The 22,671-nt window shown below is 46.6% G+C and overlaps 1 protein-coding gene and 1 non-coding gene across 2 annotated transcripts in view; both read right to left on the bottom strand.

Moving 5' to 3' along the window:
- Positions 1–769: 769 nt before the first annotated feature.
- LOC109896304 (signal peptide, CUB and EGF-like domain-containing protein 1) overlaps positions 770–22,671 on the bottom strand; it is a 137,724-nt gene continuing 115,822 nt past the window's right edge. Inside the window, exons 10-23 of the mRNA XM_031832732.1 lie at positions 13,813–13,929; positions 12,530–12,652; positions 12,268–12,387; positions 10,598–10,696; positions 9,185–9,301; positions 8,734–8,886; positions 8,167–8,361; positions 7,244–7,405; positions 6,675–6,842; positions 6,418–6,579; positions 5,591–5,788; positions 5,221–5,373; positions 4,940–5,019; positions 770–4,606 (exon numbers count right to left, since the gene is read on the bottom strand). Coding sequence (XP_031688592.1) covers positions 4,454–4,606; positions 4,940–5,019; positions 5,221–5,373; positions 5,591–5,788; positions 6,418–6,579; positions 6,675–6,842; positions 7,244–7,405; positions 8,167–8,361; positions 8,734–8,886; positions 9,185–9,301; positions 10,598–10,696; positions 12,268–12,387; positions 12,530–12,652; positions 13,813–13,929 — 2,000 coding nt within the window. The 3' untranslated portion in view covers positions 770–4,453. The remainder of the gene's footprint in view (positions 4,607–4,939; positions 5,020–5,220; positions 5,374–5,590; positions 5,789–6,417; positions 6,580–6,674; positions 6,843–7,243; positions 7,406–8,166; positions 8,362–8,733; positions 8,887–9,184; positions 9,302–10,597; positions 10,697–12,267; positions 12,388–12,529; positions 12,653–13,812; positions 13,930–22,671) is intronic.
- Positions 7,003–7,075, bottom strand: trnak-cuu (transfer RNA lysine (anticodon CUU)). Its single transcript has one exon. It is a non-coding gene; the product is annotated as a tRNA-Lys (tRNA).

Below are 22,671 nucleotides of genomic sequence, written 5' to 3' on the forward strand. Positions count from 1 at the left end.
GCTCAATGAAAATGTGCAAAGGGGAGGTCTGAGCACGAATCAATTCATGTCTGACAGACAGTTTGAGCTGTACAATATCAGAGATTCGTCTCTGTTTTTCTATCATGTCCATCTATCACAGATGCAGAATTAAACTGCATTTCATTAAGATCAATTAAGATCAACGTAGAACCAACGATTACATACATTTGACTTTATATTCTCACATTTGGCCTAGTTTCATCCTTGCCATAGCCCTGTTTTTCTCTAACCTCTTCTGGATTAGTTTACCACAAACCAGTCCCACTCATTTTTATGTATTGTAGTACAAGCACACCCGGCCAACTAATCATTAGGCTATTTGAATCGGTTGTACTAGTTCTGGAATACATCAAATACATTGACTGAAAATAATGCAAGGTGTCATGATGGATGTCTGCAACCCAACTGACCTTGGCTTCAGGGGAACTTTTAATTATTTTCAACAGATTACAGTTGCAAAACAATGATATGAAAATGTATTCTCCTTAACCTACATTGACCGTTTTACAAATAGGAATGGCTCCAAATGTACACCTACAATTTATAAGAATTATCATGTTGCAAATGTGGACATAGAATAGTTATTGAGTAGGCATAGCTGATGTCTTTATAATTTGTGTAAATGCGACACCGTCTGGTTAAACATATGTTGCCTTTGGAGACTTGGGCCTATTACTAAAATCAACTACTCTTGAAAACATTATTTAAAATAAGAAGCTGAAGTCAATGAACAACAAACTAGATGTCCTCAATCTAAACTCTGACTTTAATTCATTCATACACAATGAACATAAAAAATGGATGCCGGTGCTGAAAAATAAACATTGTAAGAAAAGAGGAGAGGCATGAAGATAAGACCTAATCTACACATTTACCACTCTCTCATTTGCCTGGAGATTCTCAGCATTGATAAAGTCCTGTAAAGTTCAAAAGAAATTACCAGATTTGGCTGTCAGATTCATTTAATGCTGCAGCTAATGTAAGAAACCAAAATGCTAACTTGGCTGTGATGTGAATTCAGCCAGACTTCTTACACAGCCTCCAATAGGTTCTTCCAATAGATGCAGATGTATAGAATAAAGGTGCAGAGTAGGATAATTGAATACTGGATTTATGTGCTCAAGACCAAAGGAAAAATAAAATAAATATCTTACAAGAAAATGAACTTTGACTTAGAGTCAATTTGCATTTTGGGTTGTGTGTTGTCTATATCCTCAGAACCGTTATCCTCATTTTGAAATAAGGGCAATATAGGCACTGTCAGCTACATATTTCAGTGTGTGTAAGGTGCCCTGCAGTCACCCATGGAGACAAAAGATGCTAGATAATATAGAAAAGGGCAAAGTAAAGTGTAACAAGTAACATTTAAACAAGGGAAGATCACAGAGCATGGTGGAGTTGTTCTTCTGCTACTGTTTTATTTGAATTTGTTCTTTACGGGATTTTCATGGACCAAACAATGGCAAAACACTGTGATACAGTTTCTCTCTTTGGGTACAACCGACTAACACAAACGTAACAATTATCCCTCTATAAAATGGACTAAAGTACCTACATACAGTATCTCTCTTTCTCCACCTCGATCTCACAAGCTACTCACACACGGACACACGCTGTCTCATTCTCTCACACACATACACAGAACATGCACTCTTTCTGTATCACACTGTCTCACACACGCACACACACACACACAATAGAATACATTCTCCGGAAAAGTCAGTCATACATGGTTTTGCATTTCATACCGATTTTCATCATCAAACACACTAAACGCCCAAAACATCCCTCAACAGGAAGTGGGCGCACCGTACCAACATTAGCTACACCTCTGCAGGCGGCAACCATTTTGAGTGGACTGAGTGGACAAACACCTTGGTTGCATCTGAAAACATTATTAGCTGTCAAATCCATGCTTCCTCCATCCTTGTTAGCTCAAATCCACTCAAAGCTCATTGGAGGAGAGGTTGCAGGGTCCCTCCCCCGGACCACCTCCTCCAATGAGCTTTGATTTGAAGACCAGTAACATTTTCTGACACAACCCTACATGGGCCAAGTTATCATTCTGATTTGAGAGATTTTTGTAATGTCCTTGTGTAGAGATTCTGTCAAACAGAACACTGACACCTCATCAGAAGAAACTCTGCTCTACACACAACAGTGGGGGTCACAATTAGACTGGGCTGAACAGGTCCTGGATCAGTGCTAGGGCACAATGTAGAATTTATGAATGAGTGACTATATCTGTTCCCATATCAGTGGCCTTCAGTATATGGCCTCTAGGTAAGAAGATACAAGCCAGATAATTATGCTTATCATTCTTGTGCCCAGCACAAAGAATTTAAGTTGTTTATAACCGTGTAGTAGTGGAGTATTAGCAGTTTAATAGGTGTGTAATAGATGTACTGTTTATAAACTGGGTGGCTCGAGCCCTGAATGCTGATTGGCTGACAGCCGTGGTATATCAGACATTATAAACTGGGTGGTTCGAGCCCTGAATGCTGATTGGCTGACAGGTATATCAGACCGTATGTCACGGGTATGACAAAACATTTAGTTCTACTGCTGTAATTACATTGGTAACCAGTTTATAATGGCAATAAGGCACCTCAGGGGTTTGTGGTATATTGCCAATATACCACTGTTAAGGGCTGTGTCCAGTCACTCTGCGTTGCGTCGTGCAGAGAACAGACCTTAGCCGTGGTATATTGGCCATATACCACACCCCCTCGGGCCTTATTGCTTAGACAGACTCTGCTGGGAGAGTGTTACAAGGGGGAGAACGATGAAAGTAATATTTTGTCAGAACGTTTTACTGCTTGAGGTCAGTTTGGGCTCTTTCTGGGTTATGGTTACAGTTGCAAGTGCTATGTACATACAGATACTCTCATAGACATCACAATACTTTCAAACAGACCTCTGTCTCTCTGCTACTACATTCACCTCCAAATCAACAGTCTCGTCATCATACAATACATATTTGCTTCCCTTGCATTGTGCAGAAATATAAACAAACTAACAGATGTGTTATAGATATTAAATCAACAGTCTAGGTTGATGACTTACAGAATCTGGGAGAAGTCCAAATAGGACAGACTGAGAGTGGACACTCGTAAAAGCAGGTGGTTTTGAGTGTGCACTTAGTGCCATCATTAAAGAAGCTTTACACAAAACACCCCTTTCCTCTGGCAGCTAGTCAGGAGGGTCTTAAAGGGATGAGGCAGAGTTAGGAGATGGGAGCACACACACAACTAAAATAGTAGTGGGACGTTAAGGACATTTCCCTTTAAATGATTACTTACTGGCAATACTGCTTTTCAGGCCAAATGGGTGGATTTGACGGTGTCTGTCTAAAGATATTGAATGCTGTTTTTGTTTTTGTGAGAACAAAAGGGGACATATTTTTGTCTCTCTCTTTTGCTACAACCAAGGTGAAACATTTCTATACAACACAAAACATAAGGAATAATGTAACTTAGATTTTTTTTCTACAGTTCACAATATAAAATTCAAGTGCAATTAAAGTTCCAAATATGAGTTACATCACATACATTACTCTCTATAGCAACGTCTGTTACTTGCAGGTAGTTTTTTCATCTTGTTAATATATCTTTCAAAATAAAACATAAAAGCGACTTTTTTGAAAATCTAACTTATTCGTTCACTGTACTCAGTTTGAAGTGGAATGGTCTGGGATGCTGAAATTAGAAATGTCTTTCGAAAACGATTTCCCATGTGAAAATGTGGATGTAAAATATGATTTAAGTGCACCGATCGTTTTTTTGTGTGCACGGCAGGGGCCTTTCAAAATAACAAAATAAAGATCCATCAATGTACCTGCGTGTGACGTCACTCTCGCACACCATCTACGTGCACATACGTATGCTCAAACGAACACAAATATACATACGTACATACATACACATACATTTTACTTGTAGTCAACATGTCTGTATACGTACATATATATCAAACATCCATGTTGTGGGCTTCTGCAAGTTCTAACACATATAAATATAACCAAAACAACAACAACAACAACACAAAACAAACCAAACCAAAAGAGAAGTACAGGGGGAAAGCTGGAAATGAGGACTGCAGACAAAAAGAGGGAGACGGTTCTCTGTTCCTGTGCAGGGAATGCAGGGATAACGAGCACGAGGAACTCCTGGTAGGGTTGGGAGTGTAAGAGAAGTATAGGGGTGTAGAAGAAGTGTTTCAGAGTAGAGGGGGTGTAGAAGAGAGGGATAGATTGGCGGGTTGGGTTGTAGGAGAGATGTAGGGGTATAGACGTGGGGGAGTAGAAGACATATGAGGATGTTGACAGGGGTAAGGACGTAGGTGAAGAGGAGGGAGGAGTAGATGGTGGAAAGGGGACGTTGGATAAGCATAAGGGGTATGCGTCTGGGTAACAAACAGGGGGCGTGGCAGTTTATTTGTACGGCCGTAGGAACCGTGTGACTTTGGAGCGCAGCAGCTTGATGAACGAGCGGGGGAACATGTCTTTGGACTCCTGTGCCGTGTACCTGAAGTAGTTCTGGGGGTGAGCCAGAACATCAAACAGGGCTTTGATCAGTTTTTTATCCTGCAGGGAGGAGAGGGGGAGGGAGAGACAGAGAGACAGAGGGACGGAGGGTGTTATCAGTGAAGATTTTTCTTTTACCTTTATTTAACTAGACAAGTTAGTTAAGAACAAATTCTTCTTTACAATGATGGCCTACCGGGGAAAAGTGGGTTAACTTCCTAGTTCAGGGGCAGAACGACAGATTTTTACCTTGCCAGCTCGGTTACTGGCCCAACGCTCTAACCACTAGGCTACCCGATACGCCCCGAGATAATATACTGTACACTGTATAGTAGTATCTATTAATTACAAAATATAATATACAGTAATTGGACATAATGGAGAGTTGCTTACTTTCAGTATCTCTTGGTGATTCTCTGATGCGTAGAGTCTGCCGTCCCGGACAATGTCCTCTATCAGCTGCTGGTAGTCCTCTACAAAACAACAGAGAGGATGAAAAACATAGTTACAGCATTCAGCTGGCTGCCGCCTGCCATCTTTTCACTCAAAGTGTACTAATATTCCACCATCAAACACACTGTGTCACGCTGTACATTATAGTTGACTTAATAAGGCACAGGTGAATGTTAGGGAGTCTGAGCAGCTTAGAAGTGTAGAAGCTACAGCAGACTGACCATCGTAGGTGACATAAGGGACTTGGAAGCCCTTGCCGCTGTTGCCCTCATTGGACTTGAATTGGATCCAGAGCTTGCGTGAGCGGGAGGTGAAGGCGATTGGTCGCTCGTACGTCTGACACGTCTCATAGGTGGTGATGGAGGTGGGCAGGGCTAAGGGATGAAGAGGAAGGGGCTAAATGTAATTGACAGACAGATGGACCAACCAAGAGTTTGGAATCAGCTGAAATAATACTGGATGAATATTAAAATAGCAAGATAGACTAACTACAATAATGTAACAATCAAATTGGCTGGCTAGCTGAGGAAATTAAATATCACGCTGTCTGATTGTCTGGCACAGTAACGATGACTTCCTGGTTGTGCGTACCACTCTTCCTCATGACGAGCACGTCTCCACACTCGTCTTCGATGGGGAGGAAGATCTCAGGCACCACGATGAGGATGCGTCTCTTGTGAGGGGGGTTGATGGTCCAGATACAGTCTACATTGGACGGGTAGTCCCCGGGGTAGTTAGGAGACTCAATAAAGCCTGTAAAGTCCCCCAGCTCACCGCCACAAACCTGGTCTAAGACAGGGAGAAGAGACTTGGATGAGTCAGGGTGCACTGGAAACCATGGCTTTGAATTGAACTAATTTAGCAGCAAGGAACACGTTTATAGCTTAGAGCAGTGGTTCCCAAACTGTGGGGTGAGGTCCAGATCAAGCCCATGTCAGCTACTGTTTTTATATTTAGGTTTTTTAGTCCATAGATATTGTTGTAATTTTTTTGTCACTCAAATATCACATGAATACACATTAGACATGGCAAAATGTATAGGATTGCAAGAAAATGTGCTTAAAAACTGCAACATTTTCTTGACAAAATGTGTAGAATTGCAGGAAATAAGCTTTAAACCTGCAAGAGAGGTGTGAACAGTTTGTCATGAACAGTGCCTGTGCCCATAGAAATAGACGTGGCACGTGCGCGGGATGTTCCCAAATGCTGGAAGGAAGACCCTGAGTGAAAAAGTTTGGGAATTCCTGGCTTAAGAGTACACAGAGGAAACTGAAATGTTTTAGCAGGTGTCACACCAACACAACTTGTCATTTGTGGGCTATGGTCTAACGAGATGTCACGTTTAAATCAGTCCTCTAACCATGTGCAACAGTAAAATAACTCCCTTCCCTAATGAACTAATGTGAGACTGGCCTTACTCTTGCAGTGAGAGACGTTGGTGGCTCCGTCAAAGTCGGTGGTGGTGTTGCCAGGGCAGGTGATGCAGTAGTTCTGTCCAAACTCTGACTGGTAGGTACCGGCTGGGCAGCGGATACAGCGGTGGTTACTGGAGTTGTAGTGGTGTCCAGGAGCACAGTGGACTACGGAGAGAAACACACACAGACACAAACATGAGAGTAATACACACACACACACTCTCTCTCTCTCTCTCTCTCTCTCTCTCTCTCTCTGTTACCTTTGGCCTCACAGTCCCTGAAGGCGACAGAGCCCTCGTACTTGGTCATGAGGCCACCTCCACAGGAGAAGCAGAGTACACGGCCAGGCTCCGGCTGGAAGGAGCCCAGGGGACAGGGGTTACAGGGACGGAACCCATCTGACGAATACTGACCAGCCGGACACTGGCCTGGGAGAGGTGGAGAGAGGAAGAGGTTTAACAAGGCTCTATAACGTACATCTCAACTGACCTATAATGTTGGAAGTAGAACTCCAATGTTTAATGAGATGGAGTCAGTTCTAGAGTACCGCTGGTGAGGTTATGAAATCCCTTGTGAATCAAAAGACAACACCCAACGTGGGGCTTGAACCCACCACGCTGAGATTAAGAGTCTCATGCTCTACCGACTGAGCTAGCCAGGTTGATCGAGCCGTAGACTCCTGGTCTTTGCTGCTATCTAGAGGACAACGTGGGAAATGCCTTGAAACATGCCATGGTCTCCAAAAGAACTGGAGTGTTGTTTAACAACCACAGGGTGGAGCCAAACTACAGCAAACATAAGACTAGCACACATACACACACACACACACCTCCGCACTGGGAGACGTTCTTGGCCCCGGCGATGCCCTGTCCCTCGGTGCTGGGGCAGGGTTCACAGGACAGCTGGCCCATTGTGTCCTGGTATGTACCAGGGGGACACACGACACACTGATCATGGTCTCCACTATAGTACGTCCCCACACCACAGCTCACTGAGACAGGGAGAGAGACGAGAGAGACATGTTTAGCATATCATGGTATGGTATATCCCACATACACCGCATCAAACTGCAGCTGTGATGTCTAGGCCAAAGTAAAGGAAACCCCAACATAAAGTGTCTTAATAGGGCGTTGGGCCGCCACGAGCCAGAACTGCTTCAATCCACCTTGTCATAGATTCTACAAGTGTCTGGAACTCTGGGACTCTGTTGGATGTGACACCGTTCTCCCATTAGAAATTCCATAATTTGGTGTTTTGTTGATGGTGGTGGAAAACGCTGTCTCAAGGCGCCGCTCCAGAATCTCTCTTAAGTGTTCAATGAAGGTGCATAAATATGGAGGAATTCAGGTATGACGTCATTCTTTTTAGCACTACCCACAGAGTTCTTAAAATACGGCGCGCGACCTGGTTCAATGTGCCTGTAAATCATCACAATTAACTTTTTGGGTTTTTCAAATTGCCGGCGTCTTGGCAAGCGGTTTACATCGTTGTCATGCTCATTAAACCATTCAGTGACCACTCATCCCCTATGGATGGGGGCATTGCCATGGTAGACAAAATTAATGGCCAATTGGGTCTGCCCTGCATTTTTATACATGACCTTAAGCATTGTTTAGGAACTGCACCTGCTTTCACTATACTTTGTATCCCTAATTTACTCAAGTGTTTTTCTTTATTTTGGCAGTTACCTGTATTTGGAATAGTAAGCTACAACAACTCCATATCCCAGGATGCCTTGCACAGGATGCTCACCACACTTGCCGTCCCGTAAGACCTGTCCGGTGCTGCATTGCTCAACGTACAGTGCAGGTTTCTGGGCCACCTCGTACTCGGTACCAGAGAACTGGATATAGAACTGCTGCTTGTTGATGGACTTCCTCAGGGTCCGCATGGCACTCTGTAACCTCTGCTTCATACGCTCCCTCACACACTCCACGTTACACGAGTCTGGGGCGTGGATACACACAGTCAGTACACACACACACACACACACAATAAATGCACAGAGTCCACGTTACACGAGGCTGGGGAGTGGAATACACACAGTTAGTACACACACACACACACACACACACACACACACACACACACACACACACACACACACACACACACACACACACACACACACACACACACACAGAGTCCACGTTACACGAGGCTGGGGAGAGGAATATACAAGCACACACACTCCATATAACAGAAAACTCACATTACTCACACCCATATACACCAACAGATTACATGAGTCTAACATGTGGCATATATTCAATCAACACACACACACACACTGACCTGAGGTTGCACAGTCACACTGACCTGAGGCTTCCTTCATCTCCATCTCAAACTCAGCTGTGATGTGGGAAACCTCTTTGGAAGGGGACTTGCGTCCACGCCGCCGCTTCTTGGACGAGTCACACTTCAGATTGACAAAGGTCACCTGGCAGTCGTCAGTACATGGGAGCGGACCCCCTGAGAAGAAGAGGGGGAGGATGATGAGGAAGAAGGTAAGGAGAGAAAGTTGAGGAGAGAAAGTAGGATGCTGTCGTGCATGGTTTAGTATTGATTGTTTCGTAGTTATGTCAGGTGTAAGGGCACAGCTCAGGACACATCTAACTGTCGTTTATATTACAGCTACAGTATCTTGCATCATGTATACCTTCTTAGTCTTAGTTCAGTCTGTATTACCTGATGCTGTACACTCTAAGTTAGGAGTAGCCTGTGTTATACAGTACAGTTTGTACAGTCATTTAGGAGTAGCAGGATTTACCTTGCAGACTCGGCTTGGACGTCTCTCTGTGTTTTTCCTTGTTTCTGGGTCTCAGGTGACACTTGGCATCTTTGACCTTGAAGCGAGCCTTCTGCTTGATGGGCGGGGGTAACGTATCTTCATTTACATCAAGGAGAAAGACACAGAAATATACACTAATGGATAACCTTTTGACATCTCATAATTAGGGACAGGAGTTTTATCCTGATCACCTGACCTGACCAACTCCGGGCCCTTAATGATGGTCCACTGCCCATGGCATATGATCACACACTTTAGAGAGCATCTCCAGGCCACCTTTATGGTGTTCCCTGGATGAGGTGAAGTTTAGGTCAGAGAGGAACTAACGCAGCCAAAATGCTCCATCACGCTCTGCCTGTCTCTCTGGCAATGAAGGCAAAACCAAAAACCCACATCATCCCGGTGATCAGCAGTCCAGCCGACACCAGGGAGGAGGTAGACGGAATGTGTGTGTTTGTGTCTGTTTTGTCGGTCATGTAGAGTGGGTGGTCGGGATGGCTGTCCTTTTAACGAGGTGCTGGAGACAAGCAAGGGTCAGAATGTGTGTGTGTGTGTGTGGTTATGGGTACGCTGAGTGGAGAGGAAGATTGAGAGCAGAGCCAGGTAAACACACAGCACAGTGAGAGGTTCTGTCCATTAACCATTAAAACCATACACGCCAGGACAACACTGGCTCCAGTTTGCTGCTGTGGAGCAGAGGCGCTGAATGGACTGAGCTGTTTGTCGTCCGGGACGCCACATAGAAGCTGTCTTCATCATCATCGTTAACCGTCGTCATCATCTGCCACTTCCGTTATCAGAGCGTGAAATGATAGACCGTGATGGGAGCGTGGCTGAACCGTAAGCGAACCATATGTCTGGGGGAGCTGTGAGATTCTTAGGGGACGGTCCATGATTGGCACGCTGAGGTGAGCTGTATTTCATATCACTTAACACTCACACCCCCAGCCAGATGGTGAGTCTTTCTATCTCTCCATCTCTATCTCTCTCTCTCTCTCACACACACTCTCCATCTCCCTCTCTACCCCTCTCTCTTGTTCTCTCTCTCTCTCTCTCTCTCAGTGCATTCCTCTGGCCGTGTGAGGGCCCTCTCCCTGTCCAAAATCTACAGAGTGCTGAAGGAAATATAGGAGTGACGATATGGCGAGCACCAAAGGCAGGGGAGTGAAGATTCCGATGGAGGGAATGAAGAAATTGAGGAATTTAAACCCACCGGCAACGGGAGAATTGAAACGATGACAACTGCATCGACATCAAAAGGTCATGACCGAGCTGCGAGACCCTGATCTCACTGTATGTGTGTGATTTAACTAGAAGTGGTATGGTTAAATATCTTTATATTGAACAAAAGCATGACATCTCTGACTACATGTCCCATAATGCATTGCATACCTGCACAGGTGAGCAGGGCGGTGGTGGCGTTCCTCTTCTGTGGTGCCTTCCCCGGTTGCACCGGCACACCACAGCTTAGTGTGTAGCTGTTCTCAGAGTCTGGCGGGACACACACAAGTACATTACAACCCTGTCCATCCAAGGTCGATCCATTTAGACCAGCTCTGCTTGCAGTATCCCTGTCTTCTGCCACTGGCTGACTTGTTTATGGCTATTAAACCAACAGCACTGAGGGACAGGGTGACATGGGACATGAGGAAATATGGGATTGCTGTCAAAGTGATAGAGGGGTCCGTCTGAGGAGCAGTGTGACCCAATCTCCCTGCTACGCTAACCGCTGGAGGTGTGTGTGTGTGTGTGTGTGTGTGTGTGTGTGTGTGTGTGTGTGTGTGTGTGTGTGTGTGTGTGTGTGTGTGTGTGTGTGTGTGTGTGTGTGTGTGTGTGTGTGTGTGTGTGTGTGTGTGTGTGTGTTTCTCTTGGCTAGTTGAGGTTCTGATGGAGTGCGGAGGAGTAAAATACTTGTATTCGTTTTCTATGGCCTCACTTTCTCTAGTATTTAAGAGCTACAAGAGACTGCCATATGAAGTCTGCCATAAAAGAAAACACACTCACACACACCTCAGTCACACACACACACACGTGCATAAATACACATTTCCTGAGGGATGGAGAAATTATGCACCGAATGACAGATCTATGCTCACTCATGAATGTTCACACACACACGTACACATGGACACACAAAAAACACACACACACATGTCTAGTCAGAAATGAGGGATGAAGACTTCAGAGCTCATAAAGCGGGACATGACTGAAGAAGACGCAGGACTTTGCGTGCAACCACAAGAATTGAAAAGCTTTCCTTCTCCCCCACATTAAGACATTCTCCAGAAAGATAAAAAAGCAATATTTTTTCACTTTATGTTTGAGAGCTATCCATCAGTCTCACACTACAGCAGCCAAACCAAACGGAGCAAACGTCTACTCAAAACAGTCCCAACAGAAATATGGCAGGCCCGATTAAAGAATGTAATTGTTTTACAGATGTTCGTCTGTGTTAAGCACATTCGCAGAAGGACCAGGGTGCCTGCATTGACAGCAAATAGCTTTATAGTCATTTATAGCCTTAGGGGCAACACCAGACGAAATGACTCACTGAGTGAAATACTTTTATCTGAAATGCCCCCTGATGGATCCTTTGGCCAGTGACTGAGAAAGGTAGGTAGGTAGATAGATTAGGCCTTAATCTGAGACCTTCACCCAAGTGGGAGACTTTCAGTGGAGCTCTGCTTAAATGGAGAGCAGCGTGAGGCCTTGACCTCTAGGGGGCAGCAGAGAGTGTGGAGTGGCTGGAGCTCAGTTAATTAACCACGGATACACAGGTATTGGTCATTGATAAGAGTCAGCTGAAGACTAGCGCATCGGACTAAACCTCACCAGACCAGTCTAGATCAGAGAAGGCAGAGGATTAATGTAGTTTAACCAGAGAAGGTAGAGGATTAATGGAGAGAAGGAGGGAGTGTAGATTGCAGATTGAGGAGAGGAGACAAGGTTAAAGTCTAGGATTCTGCTGGGAAGAAAGAGTGAAGGTTTGGTCTGAGTAAAACAGTTCCTCCGTGCTGTAAGGTGTGTGTGTGTGTTGGGGTGTGTAGGACTGAGCCACGTACCTGCGAGGAAGAGTGCGTTGGATGGACAGGAGAGCGAGCACACCTCCACCCCTCCTCTCTTGTCACAGCTGAGCTGGGCGCGCGGCGCTGGCTTCCCGTCGGGCAAACACTTCACCGCCTCTGAGGAACATAGAGGGTCACATCACCGTGACAACCACCGACCCGTCACAGCACGAAAAAAATGACACGCACGCACACGCACACACACACTCTCCTACGTCTATAGAAGACACACACACACAGTAGACGTTTAGGTGCTTACCGGTGCAGTCCTTCTTGTTCCAGTGGAGTTTCTGACCGGGCGGACACAGACACTCATAGCCTCCCTGTGTGTTCACACAGCTGTGTTCACAGCTCCCGTTGTTAATGCTGCACTCATCTATGTCTGAGACACAACCAAAAAGAATAGTCAGAGGGTGTGTGTGTGTGTGTGTGTGTGCACATGTACGTGGTTGAGTATCATCAAAGTTCAGAGGGACATCATCAGACATGATGTCCCGGACCTGCTGTTTTCGACTCTCTCTCTCTACCGCACCTGCTGTCTCTAACTCTGAATGATCGGCTATGAAACTGACATTTACTCCTGAGGGGTAGACCTGTTCCACCCTCTACAACCACTGTGATTATTATTATTTGCGAACGCTTGAACATCTGTGAACGTTTGAACATCTTGGCCATGTTCTGTTATAATCTCCACCCTGCACAGCCAGAAGAGGACTGGACACCCCTCAGAGCCTGGTTCCTCTCTAGGTTTCTTCCTAGGTTCCTGCCTTTCTAAGGAGTTTTTCCGAGCCACCGTGCTTCTACATCTGCATTGCTTGCTGTTTGGGGTTTTAGGCTTTGCTGGTGGGTTTGCTGATGTAAAAAGGGCTTCATAAATACATTTGATTGATTGATTGATCAGACAGAGCCTGTGCTACGAGTCAGTGTGTGATGTCATCAGTGTGAAACAGACAGCTCAAGTCCTCTCCGTGCTCTATATCTGACTGACTGGTATGTGTTGACTGCTAATGGAACGCCCTTAAGACAGTGGCCTGTTTAGTCTACCGCTGAAGAACATGGCTGTCAGTCCGACAGGGCCAGGTAAAGTGGGATCCCAACACACACACACACCCGTCAAGCCTACTCCCTCCGCACGACATGTGTGTGACAGGTACAACACACACACATGCACACACAGGCAGGGAAGCAGGTGCGGAGGGCTATTCAGGGGAACTGAGGTATGAGGTTGCTTTCGGCACACACAATAAAAAACACTCTCCCTCTCTTCCTATTTCTCTCTCTCCTCTTCACTCGCTGTCTTTCTTATTCTCTCGTTCCCCTTGTCTGTCTCTCAGGGCTTCTTACTTTGTGTCAGTCAATTCCTTTCTATCTGTCCCTCTCCATAGCTACCTGTCTGTCTAACTCTTTCTAAGTGTGTGTGTGTGTGTGTGTGTGTGTGTGTGTGTGTGTGTGTGTGTGTGTGTGTGTGTGTGTGTGTGTGTGTGTGTGTGTGTGCGTGTGTGTGTTTGCATGCAATCCCATACATGCCTGTGTCCTACTCACCTCCGCAGTGTGTGAGGCCGTACAGAGTGTATCCTTCCTGACAGACACAGTCGAAGCTGCCAGGGTAGTTGACGCAGGTGTGGTCGCAGGTCCTCTCAAAGGAACACTCGTCAATATCTGAGAGGAGAAACACAGATCGTATGTAATACTACTACACACGGGGGCTGTCCAGAATGACACTATTCCTAATATAGTGCACTACTTTGACTACAGCCCCATGGCACTCTATTCCCTACAGAGTGCACCACATTGGACCAGGCCTCTAGGGAATAGGGTGCCATTTCAGATGCTGCCATGAACGGGACCATAGTGAGTCACTCTGACCATGCCTTCACCAAGGACTTATGGACAGTATAGCCAGTGTCTATATGAAACATGCTAAAGATAGGACAGAGTTATCCATGTTCTCAGTACAGAGTACCTGACCAGTTGCATCACCGCCTGGTATGGCAACTGCTCGGCATCTGACCGTAAGGCGCTACAGAGGGTAGTGCTTACGGCCCAGTACATCACTGGGGCCAAGCTTCCTGCCATCCAGGACCTATATAATAGGCGGTGTCAGAGGAAGGTCCAAAAGATTGTCAAAGACTCCTGTCACCCAAGTCATAGACTGTTCTCTCTGCTACCACACGACAAGCGGTACCGGAGCGCCAAGTCTAGGACCAAAAGGCTCCTCAACAGCTTCTACTCCCAAGCCTGCTGAACAACTAAACTAATGAAATGGCCAGCTGGACTATTTACATGGATCCCCCTTGTTCTTACACTGCTGCTTCTCACTGTTTATTATCCATGCATAGTCACTTTACAAATGACCTCGACTAACCTGTACCCCCACACAATGACTCTCTTCCGGTACCCTCTGTATATAGCCTCCACATTGACTCAGTACTGGTACCCCCTGTATATAGCCTCCACATTGACTCAGTACTGGTACCCCCTGTATATAGCCTCCACACTGACTCTGTTCCGGTACCCTCTGTATATAGCCTCCACATTGACTCAGTACTGGTACCCCCTGTATATAGCCTCCACATTGACTCAGTACTGGTACCCCCTGTATATAGCCTCCACATTGACTCAGTACTGGTACTCCCTGTATATAGCCTCCACATTGACTCAGTACTGGTACCCTCTGTATATAGGCTCCACATTGACTCAGTACTGGTACCCCCTGTATATAGCCTCCACATTGACTCAGTACTGGTACCCCCTGTATATAGCCTCCACATTGACTCAGTACTGGTACCCTCTGTATATAGCCTCCACATTGACTCAGTACTGGTACCCCCTGAATATAGCCTCCACATTGACTCAGTACTGGTACCCCCTGTAAATAGGCTCCACATTGACTCAGTACTGGTACCCCCTGTATATAGCCTCCACATTGACTCAGTACTGGTACCCTCTGTATATAGGCTACACATTGACTCAGTACTGGTACCCCCTGTATATAGCCTCCACATTGACTCAGTACTGGTACCCCCTGTATATAGCCTCCACATTGACTCAGTACTGGTACCCTCTGTATATAGCCTCCACATTGACTCAGTACTGGTACCCCCTGAATATAGCCTCCACATTGACTCAGTACTGGTACAACCTGTATATAGGCTCCACATTGACTCAGTACTGGTACCCCCTGTATATAGGCTCCACATTGACTCAGTACTGGTACCCCCTGTATATAGCATCCACATTGACTCAGGACTGGTACCCTCTGTATATAGCCTCCACATTGACTCAGTATTGGTACCCCCTGTATATAGCCTCCACATTGACTCAGTACTGGTACCCCCTGTATATAGCCTCCACATTGACTCAGTACTGGTAGCCCTGTATATAGCCTCCACATTGACTCAGTACTGGTACCCCCTGTATATAGCCACCACGTTGACTCAGTACTGGTACCCCCAGTATATAGCCTCAACATTGACTCAGTACTGGTACCCCCTTTATATAGCCTCAACATTGACTCAGTACTGGTACCCCCTGTATATAGCCTCCACGTTGACTCAGTACTGATACCCCCTGTATATAGCCTCCACATTGACTCAGTACTGGTACCCCCTGTATATAGCCTCCACGTTGACTCAGTACTGGTACCCCCTGTATATAGCCTCCACGTTGACTCAGTACTGGTACCCCCTGTATATAGCCTCCACATTGACTCAGTACTGGTATCCCCTGTATATAGCCTCCATGTTGACTCAGTACTGGTACCCCCTGTATATAGCCTCCACGTTGACTCTGTACTGGTACCCCCCTGTATATAGCCTCCACATTGACTCAGTACTGGTAGCCCTGTATATAGCCTCCACATTGACTCAGTACTGGTACCCCCTGTATATAGCCACCACGTTGACTCAGTACTGGTACCCCCTGTATATAGCCTCCACGTTGACTCAGTACTGGTACCCCCTGTATATAGCCTCCACATTGACTCAGTACTGGTACCCCCTGTATATAGCCTCCACATTGACTCAGTACTGATACCCCCTGTATATAGCCTCCACATTGACTCAGTACTGGTACCCCCTGTATATAGCCTCCACGTTGACTCAGTACTGGTACCCCCTGTATATAGCCTCCACATTGACTCAGTACTGGTACCCCCTGTATATAGCCTCCACATTGACTCAGTACTGGTACCCCCTGTATATAGCCACCACGTTGACTCAGTACTGGTACCCCCTGTATATAGCCTCCACGTTGACTCTGTACTGGTACCCCCTGTATATAGCCTCCACATTGACTCAGTACTGGTACCCCCTGTATATAGCCTCCACATTGACTCAGTACTGGTACCCCCTGTATATAGCCACCACGTTGACTCAGTACTGGTACCCCCTGTATATAGCCTCCACATTGACTCAGTACTGGTACCCCCTGTATATAGCCTCCACATTGACTCAGTACTGGTACCCCCTGTATATAGCCTCCACATTGACTCAGTACTGGTACCCCCTGTATATAGCCTCCACATTGACTCAGTACTGGTACCCCCTGTATATAGCCTCCACATTGACTCAGTACTGGTACCCCTGTATATAGCCTCCACATTGACTCGGTACTGGTACCCTCTGTATATAGGCTCCACATTGACTCAGTACTGGTACCCTCTGTATATAGCCACCACGTTGACTCAGTACTGGTACCCCCTGTATATAGCCTCCATGTTGACTCAGTACTGGTACCCTCTGTATATAGCCTCCACATTGACTCTGTACTGGTACCCCCTGTATATAGCCTCCACGTTGACTCAGTACTGGTACCCCCTGTATATAGCCTCCACATTGACTCAGTACTGGTACCCCCTGTATATAGCCTCCATGTTGACTCAGTACTGGTACCCCCTGTATATAGCCTCCACGTTGACTCTGTACTGGTACCCCCTGTATATAGCCTCCACATTGACTCAGTACTGGTACCCCCTGTATATAGCCTCCACATTGACTCAGTACTGGTACCCCCTGTATATAGCCTCCACATTGACTCAGTACTGGTACCCCCTGTATATAGCCGCCACGTTGACTCAGTACTGGTACCCCCTGTATATAGCCTCCACATTGACTCAGTACTGGTACCCCCTGTATATAGCCTCCACATTGACTCAGTACTGGTACCCCCTGTATATAGCCTCCACATTGACTCAGTACTGGTACCCCCTGTATATAGCCTCCACATTGACTCAGTACTGGTACCCCCTGTATATAGCCGCCACGTTGACTCAGTACTGGTACCCCCTGTATATAGCCTCCACATTGACTCAGTACTGGTACCCCCTGTATATAGCCTCCACGTTGACTCAGTACTGGTACCCCCTGTATATAGCCTCCACATTGACTCAGTACTGGTACCCCCTGTATATAGCCTCCACATTGACTCAGTACTGGTACCCCATGTATATAGCCCCCACATTGACTCAGTACTGGTAGCCTTGTATATAGCCTCCACATTGACTCAGTACTGGTACCCCTGTATATAGCCTCCACATTGACTCAGTACTGGTACCCCCTGTATATAGCCTCCACATTGACTCAGTACTGGTACCCCCTGTATATAGCCTCCACATTGACTCAGTACTGGTACCCCCTGTATATAGCCTCCACATTGACTCAGTACTGGTACCCCCTGTATATAGCCTCCACATTGACTCAGTACTGGTATCCTCTGTATATAGGCTCCACATTGACTCAGTACTGGTACCCTCTGTATATAGCCACCACGTTGACTCAGTACTGGTACCCCCTGTATATAGACTCCACATTGACTCAGTACTGGTACCCTCTGTATATAGCCTCCACATTGACTCAGTACTGGTACCCCCTGTATATAGCCTCCACATTGACTCAGTACTGGTACCCCCTGTATATAGCCTCCACATTGACTCAGTACTGTACCCCCTGTATATAGCCTCCACACTGACTCTGTTCCGGTACCCTCTGTATATAGCCTCCACATTGACTCAGTACTGTACCCCCTGTATATAGCCTCCACATTGACTCAGTACTGGACCCCCTGTATATAGCCTCCACATTGACTCAGTACTGGTACTCCCTGTAATAGCCTCCACATTGACTCAGTACTGGTACCCTCTGTATATAGGCTCCACATTGACTCAGTACTGGTACCCCCTGTATATAGCCTCCACATTGACTCAGTACTGGTACCCCCTGTATATAGCCTCCACATTGACTCAGTACTGGTACCCTCTGTATATAGCCTCCACATTGACTCAGTACTGGTACCCCCTGAATATAGCCTCCACATTGACTCAGTACTGGTACCCCCTGTAAATAGGCTCCACATTGACTCAGTACTGGTACCCCCTGTATATAGCCTCCACATTGACTCAGTACTGGTACCCTCTGTATATAGCCTCCACATTGACTCAGTACTGTACCCCCTGTATATAGCCTCACATGACTCAGTACTGGTACCCTCGGTATATAGCCTCCACATTGACTACAGTACTGGTACCCCCTGAATATAGCCTCCACTTGACTCAGTACTGGTACAACCTGTATATAGGCTCCACATTGACTCAGTAACTGGTACCCCCTGTATATAGGCTCCACATTGACTCAGTACTGGTACCCCCTGTATATAGCATCCACATTGACTCAGGACTGGTACCCTCTGTATATAGCCTCCACATTGACTCAGTATTGGTACCCCCTGTATATAGCCTCCACATTGACTCAGTACTGGTACCCCTGTATATAGCCTCCACATTGACTCAGTACTGGTAGCCCTGTATATAGCCTCCACATTGACTCAGTACTGGTACCCCCCCTGTATATAGCCACCACGTGACTCAGTACTGTACCCCCAGTATATAGCCTCAACATTGACTCAGTACTGGTACCCCCTGTATATAGCCTCAACATTGACTCAGTACTGGTACCCCCTGTATATAGCCTCCACGTTGACTCAGTACTGATACCCCCTGTATATAGCCTCCACATTGACTCAGTACTGGTACCCCCTGTATATAGCCTCCACGTTGACTCAGTACTGGTACCCCCTGTATATAGCCTCCACAGTTGACTCAGTACTGGTACCCCCTGTATATAGCCTCCACATTGACTCAGTACTGTATCCCCTGTATATAGCCTCCATGTTGACTCAGTTACTGGTACCCCCTGTATATAGCCTCCACGTTACTCTGTACTGGACCCCCTGATATAGCCTCCACAATTGACTTCAGTACTGGTATCCCTCTGTAATAGCCTCCACATTGACTCAGTACTGGTAGCCCTGTATATAGCCTCCACATTGACTCAGTACTGGTACCCCCTGTATATAGCCACCACGTTGACTCAGTACTGGTACCCCTGTATATAGCCTCCACGTTGACTCAGTACTGGTACCCCCTGTATATAGCCTCCACATTGACTCAGTACTGGTACCCCCTGTATATAGCCTCCACATTGACTCAGTACTGATACCCCCTGTATATAGCCTCCACTTGACTCAGTACTGGTACCCCCTGTATATAGCCTCCACGTTGACTCGTACTGGTACCCCCTGTATATAGCCTCCACATTGACTCAGTACTGGTACCCCCTGTATATAGCCTCCACATTGACTCAGTACTGGTACCCCTGTATATAGCCACCACGTTGACTCAGTACTGGTACCCCCTGTATATAGCCTCCACGTTGACTCTGTACTGGGACCCCCTGTATATAGCCCTCCACATTGACTCAGTACTGGTACCCCCTGTATATAGCCTCCACATTGACTCAGTACTGGTACCCCCTGTATATAGCCTCCACATTGACTCAGTACTGGTACCCCCTGTATATAGCCTCCACATTGACTCAGTACTGGTACCCCCTGTATATAGCCTCCACATTGACTCAGTACTGGTACCCCCTGTATATAGCCTCCACATTGACTCAGTACTGGTACCCCCTGTATATAGCCTCCACATTGACTCAGTACTGGTACCCCCTGTATATAGCCTCCACATTGACTCAGTACTGGTACCCCCTGTATATAGCCTCCACATTGACTCAGTACTGGTACCCTCTGTATATAGCCTCCACATTGACTCAGTACTGGTACCCCCTGTATATAGCCTCCACATTGACTCAGTACTGGTACCCCCTGTATATAGCCTCCACATTGACTCAGTACTGGTAGCCCTGTATATAGCCTCCACATTGACTCAGTACTGGTACCCCCTGTATATAGCCTCCACGTTGACTCAGTACTGGTACCCCCTGTATATAGCCTCCACATTGACTCAGTACTGGTACCCCCTGTATATAGCCTCCACATTGACTCAGTACTGGTACCCCCTGTATATAGCCTCCACGTTGACTCAGTACTGGTACCCCCTGTATATAGCCTCCACATTGACTCAGTACTGGTACCCCCTGTATATAGCCTCCACATTGACTCAGTACTGGTACCCCCTGTATATAGCCTCCACATTGACTCAGTACTGGTACCCCCTGTATATAGCCTCCACATTGACTCAGTACTGGTACCCCCTGTATATAGCCTCCACATTGACTCAGTACTGGTACCCCCTGTATATAGCCTCCACATTGACTCAGTACTGGTAGCCCTGTATATAGCCTCCACATTGACTCAGTACTGGTACCCCCTGTATATAGCCTCCACATTGACTCAGTACTGGTACCCCCTGTATATAGCCTCCACATTGACTCAGTACTGGTACCCCCTGTATATAGCCTCCACATTGACTCAGTACTGGTACCCCCTGTATATAGCCTCCACATGACTCAGTACTGGTACCCCCTGTATATAGCCTCCACATTGACTCAGTACTGGTAGCCCCTGTATATAGCCTCCCAATTGACTCGAGTACTGGTACCCCCTGTATATAGCCATCCACAGTTGAATCAGCGTACTGGTACCCCCCTGTATATAGGCCTCCACATTGGACTCAGTATGGTACCCCTGTATATAGGCCTCCAAAATTTGACTCATTGTACTGGTATCCCCTCTGTATATAGGCCTCCACAGTGACTCCGTACTGGATTACCCCTCTGTAATAAGCCATCCACATTGACTCAGTACTGGTACCCCCCTGCATATAGACTCCACAAGTTGACTCAGTCCCTGGTACCCCTCTGTATATAGCCATCCACATTTGACTCAGTACTGGTACCCCCTGGATATAGCCTCCAACTTGACTCAGTACTGTACCGCCGTGTATTAGCCCCCTCCTTGGTACCTGTATATAGCCTCCACATTGACTCAGTACTGGTACCCCCTGTATATAGCCTCCACATTGACTCAGTACTGGTACCCTCTGTATATAGCCTCCACATTGACTCAGTACTGGTACCCCTCTGTATAGAGCCTCCACTATTGACCTAGTACTGGTCCCCCTGTATATAGCCATCCAACGTTGACTCAGTACTGGTACCCTCTGTATATAGGCTCCAAATTGACTCCTCAGTACTGGTAACCCCTCTGTATATAGCACCACATCCTGACTCAGTACTGGTACCCCCTGTATATAGCCTCCACATTGACTCAGTACTGGTACCCCCTGTATATAGCCTCCACATTGACTCAGTACTGGTACCCCCTGTATATAGCCTCCACATTGACTCAGTACTGGTAGCCCTGTATATAGCCTCCACATTGACTCAGTACTGGTACCCCCTGTATATAGCCTCCACATTGACTCAGTACTGGTACCCCCTGTATATAGCCTCCACATTGACTCAGTACTGGTACCCCCTGTATATAGCCTCCACATTGACTCAGTACTGGTACCCCCTGTATATAGCCTCCACATTGACTCAGTACTGGTACCCCCTGTATATAGCCTCCACATTGACTCAGTACTGGTACCCCTGTATATAGCCTCCACGTTGACTCAGTACTGGTACCCCCTGTATATAGCCTCCACATTGACTCAGTACTGGTACCCCCTGTATATAGCCTCCACATTGACTCAGTACTGGTACCCCCTGTATATAGCCTCCACATTGACTCAGTACTGGTACCCCCTGTATATAGCCTCCACATTGACTCAGTACTGGTACCCCCTGTATATAGGCCTCCACATTGACTCAGTACTGGTACCCCTGTAATATAGCCACCAATTTGACTCAGTACTGGTACCAACCCCTGTATATAGACTCCACATTGACTCAGGTACTGGTACCCTCTGTAGAATTAGCCTCCACATTGACTCAGGAATGTACCTACCCCCTGGATATAGCCTCCACATGTTGACTCAGTACTGGTACCCCCTGTATATAGCCTGCCACAGTTGACTCTAGGTACTGGTAGCCCCTGTAATATAGCCTCACATTGACTCAGTACTGGTACCACTCCCTGTATAGAGCCTCCACAGTTGACTCA

This window comes from Oncorhynchus kisutch, linkage group LG9, assembly GCF_002021735.2.
Source record: "Oncorhynchus kisutch isolate 150728-3 linkage group LG9, Okis_V2, whole genome shotgun sequence".
Classification (NCBI taxonomy): Eukaryota; Metazoa; Chordata; class Actinopteri; order Salmoniformes; family Salmonidae; genus Oncorhynchus; species Oncorhynchus kisutch.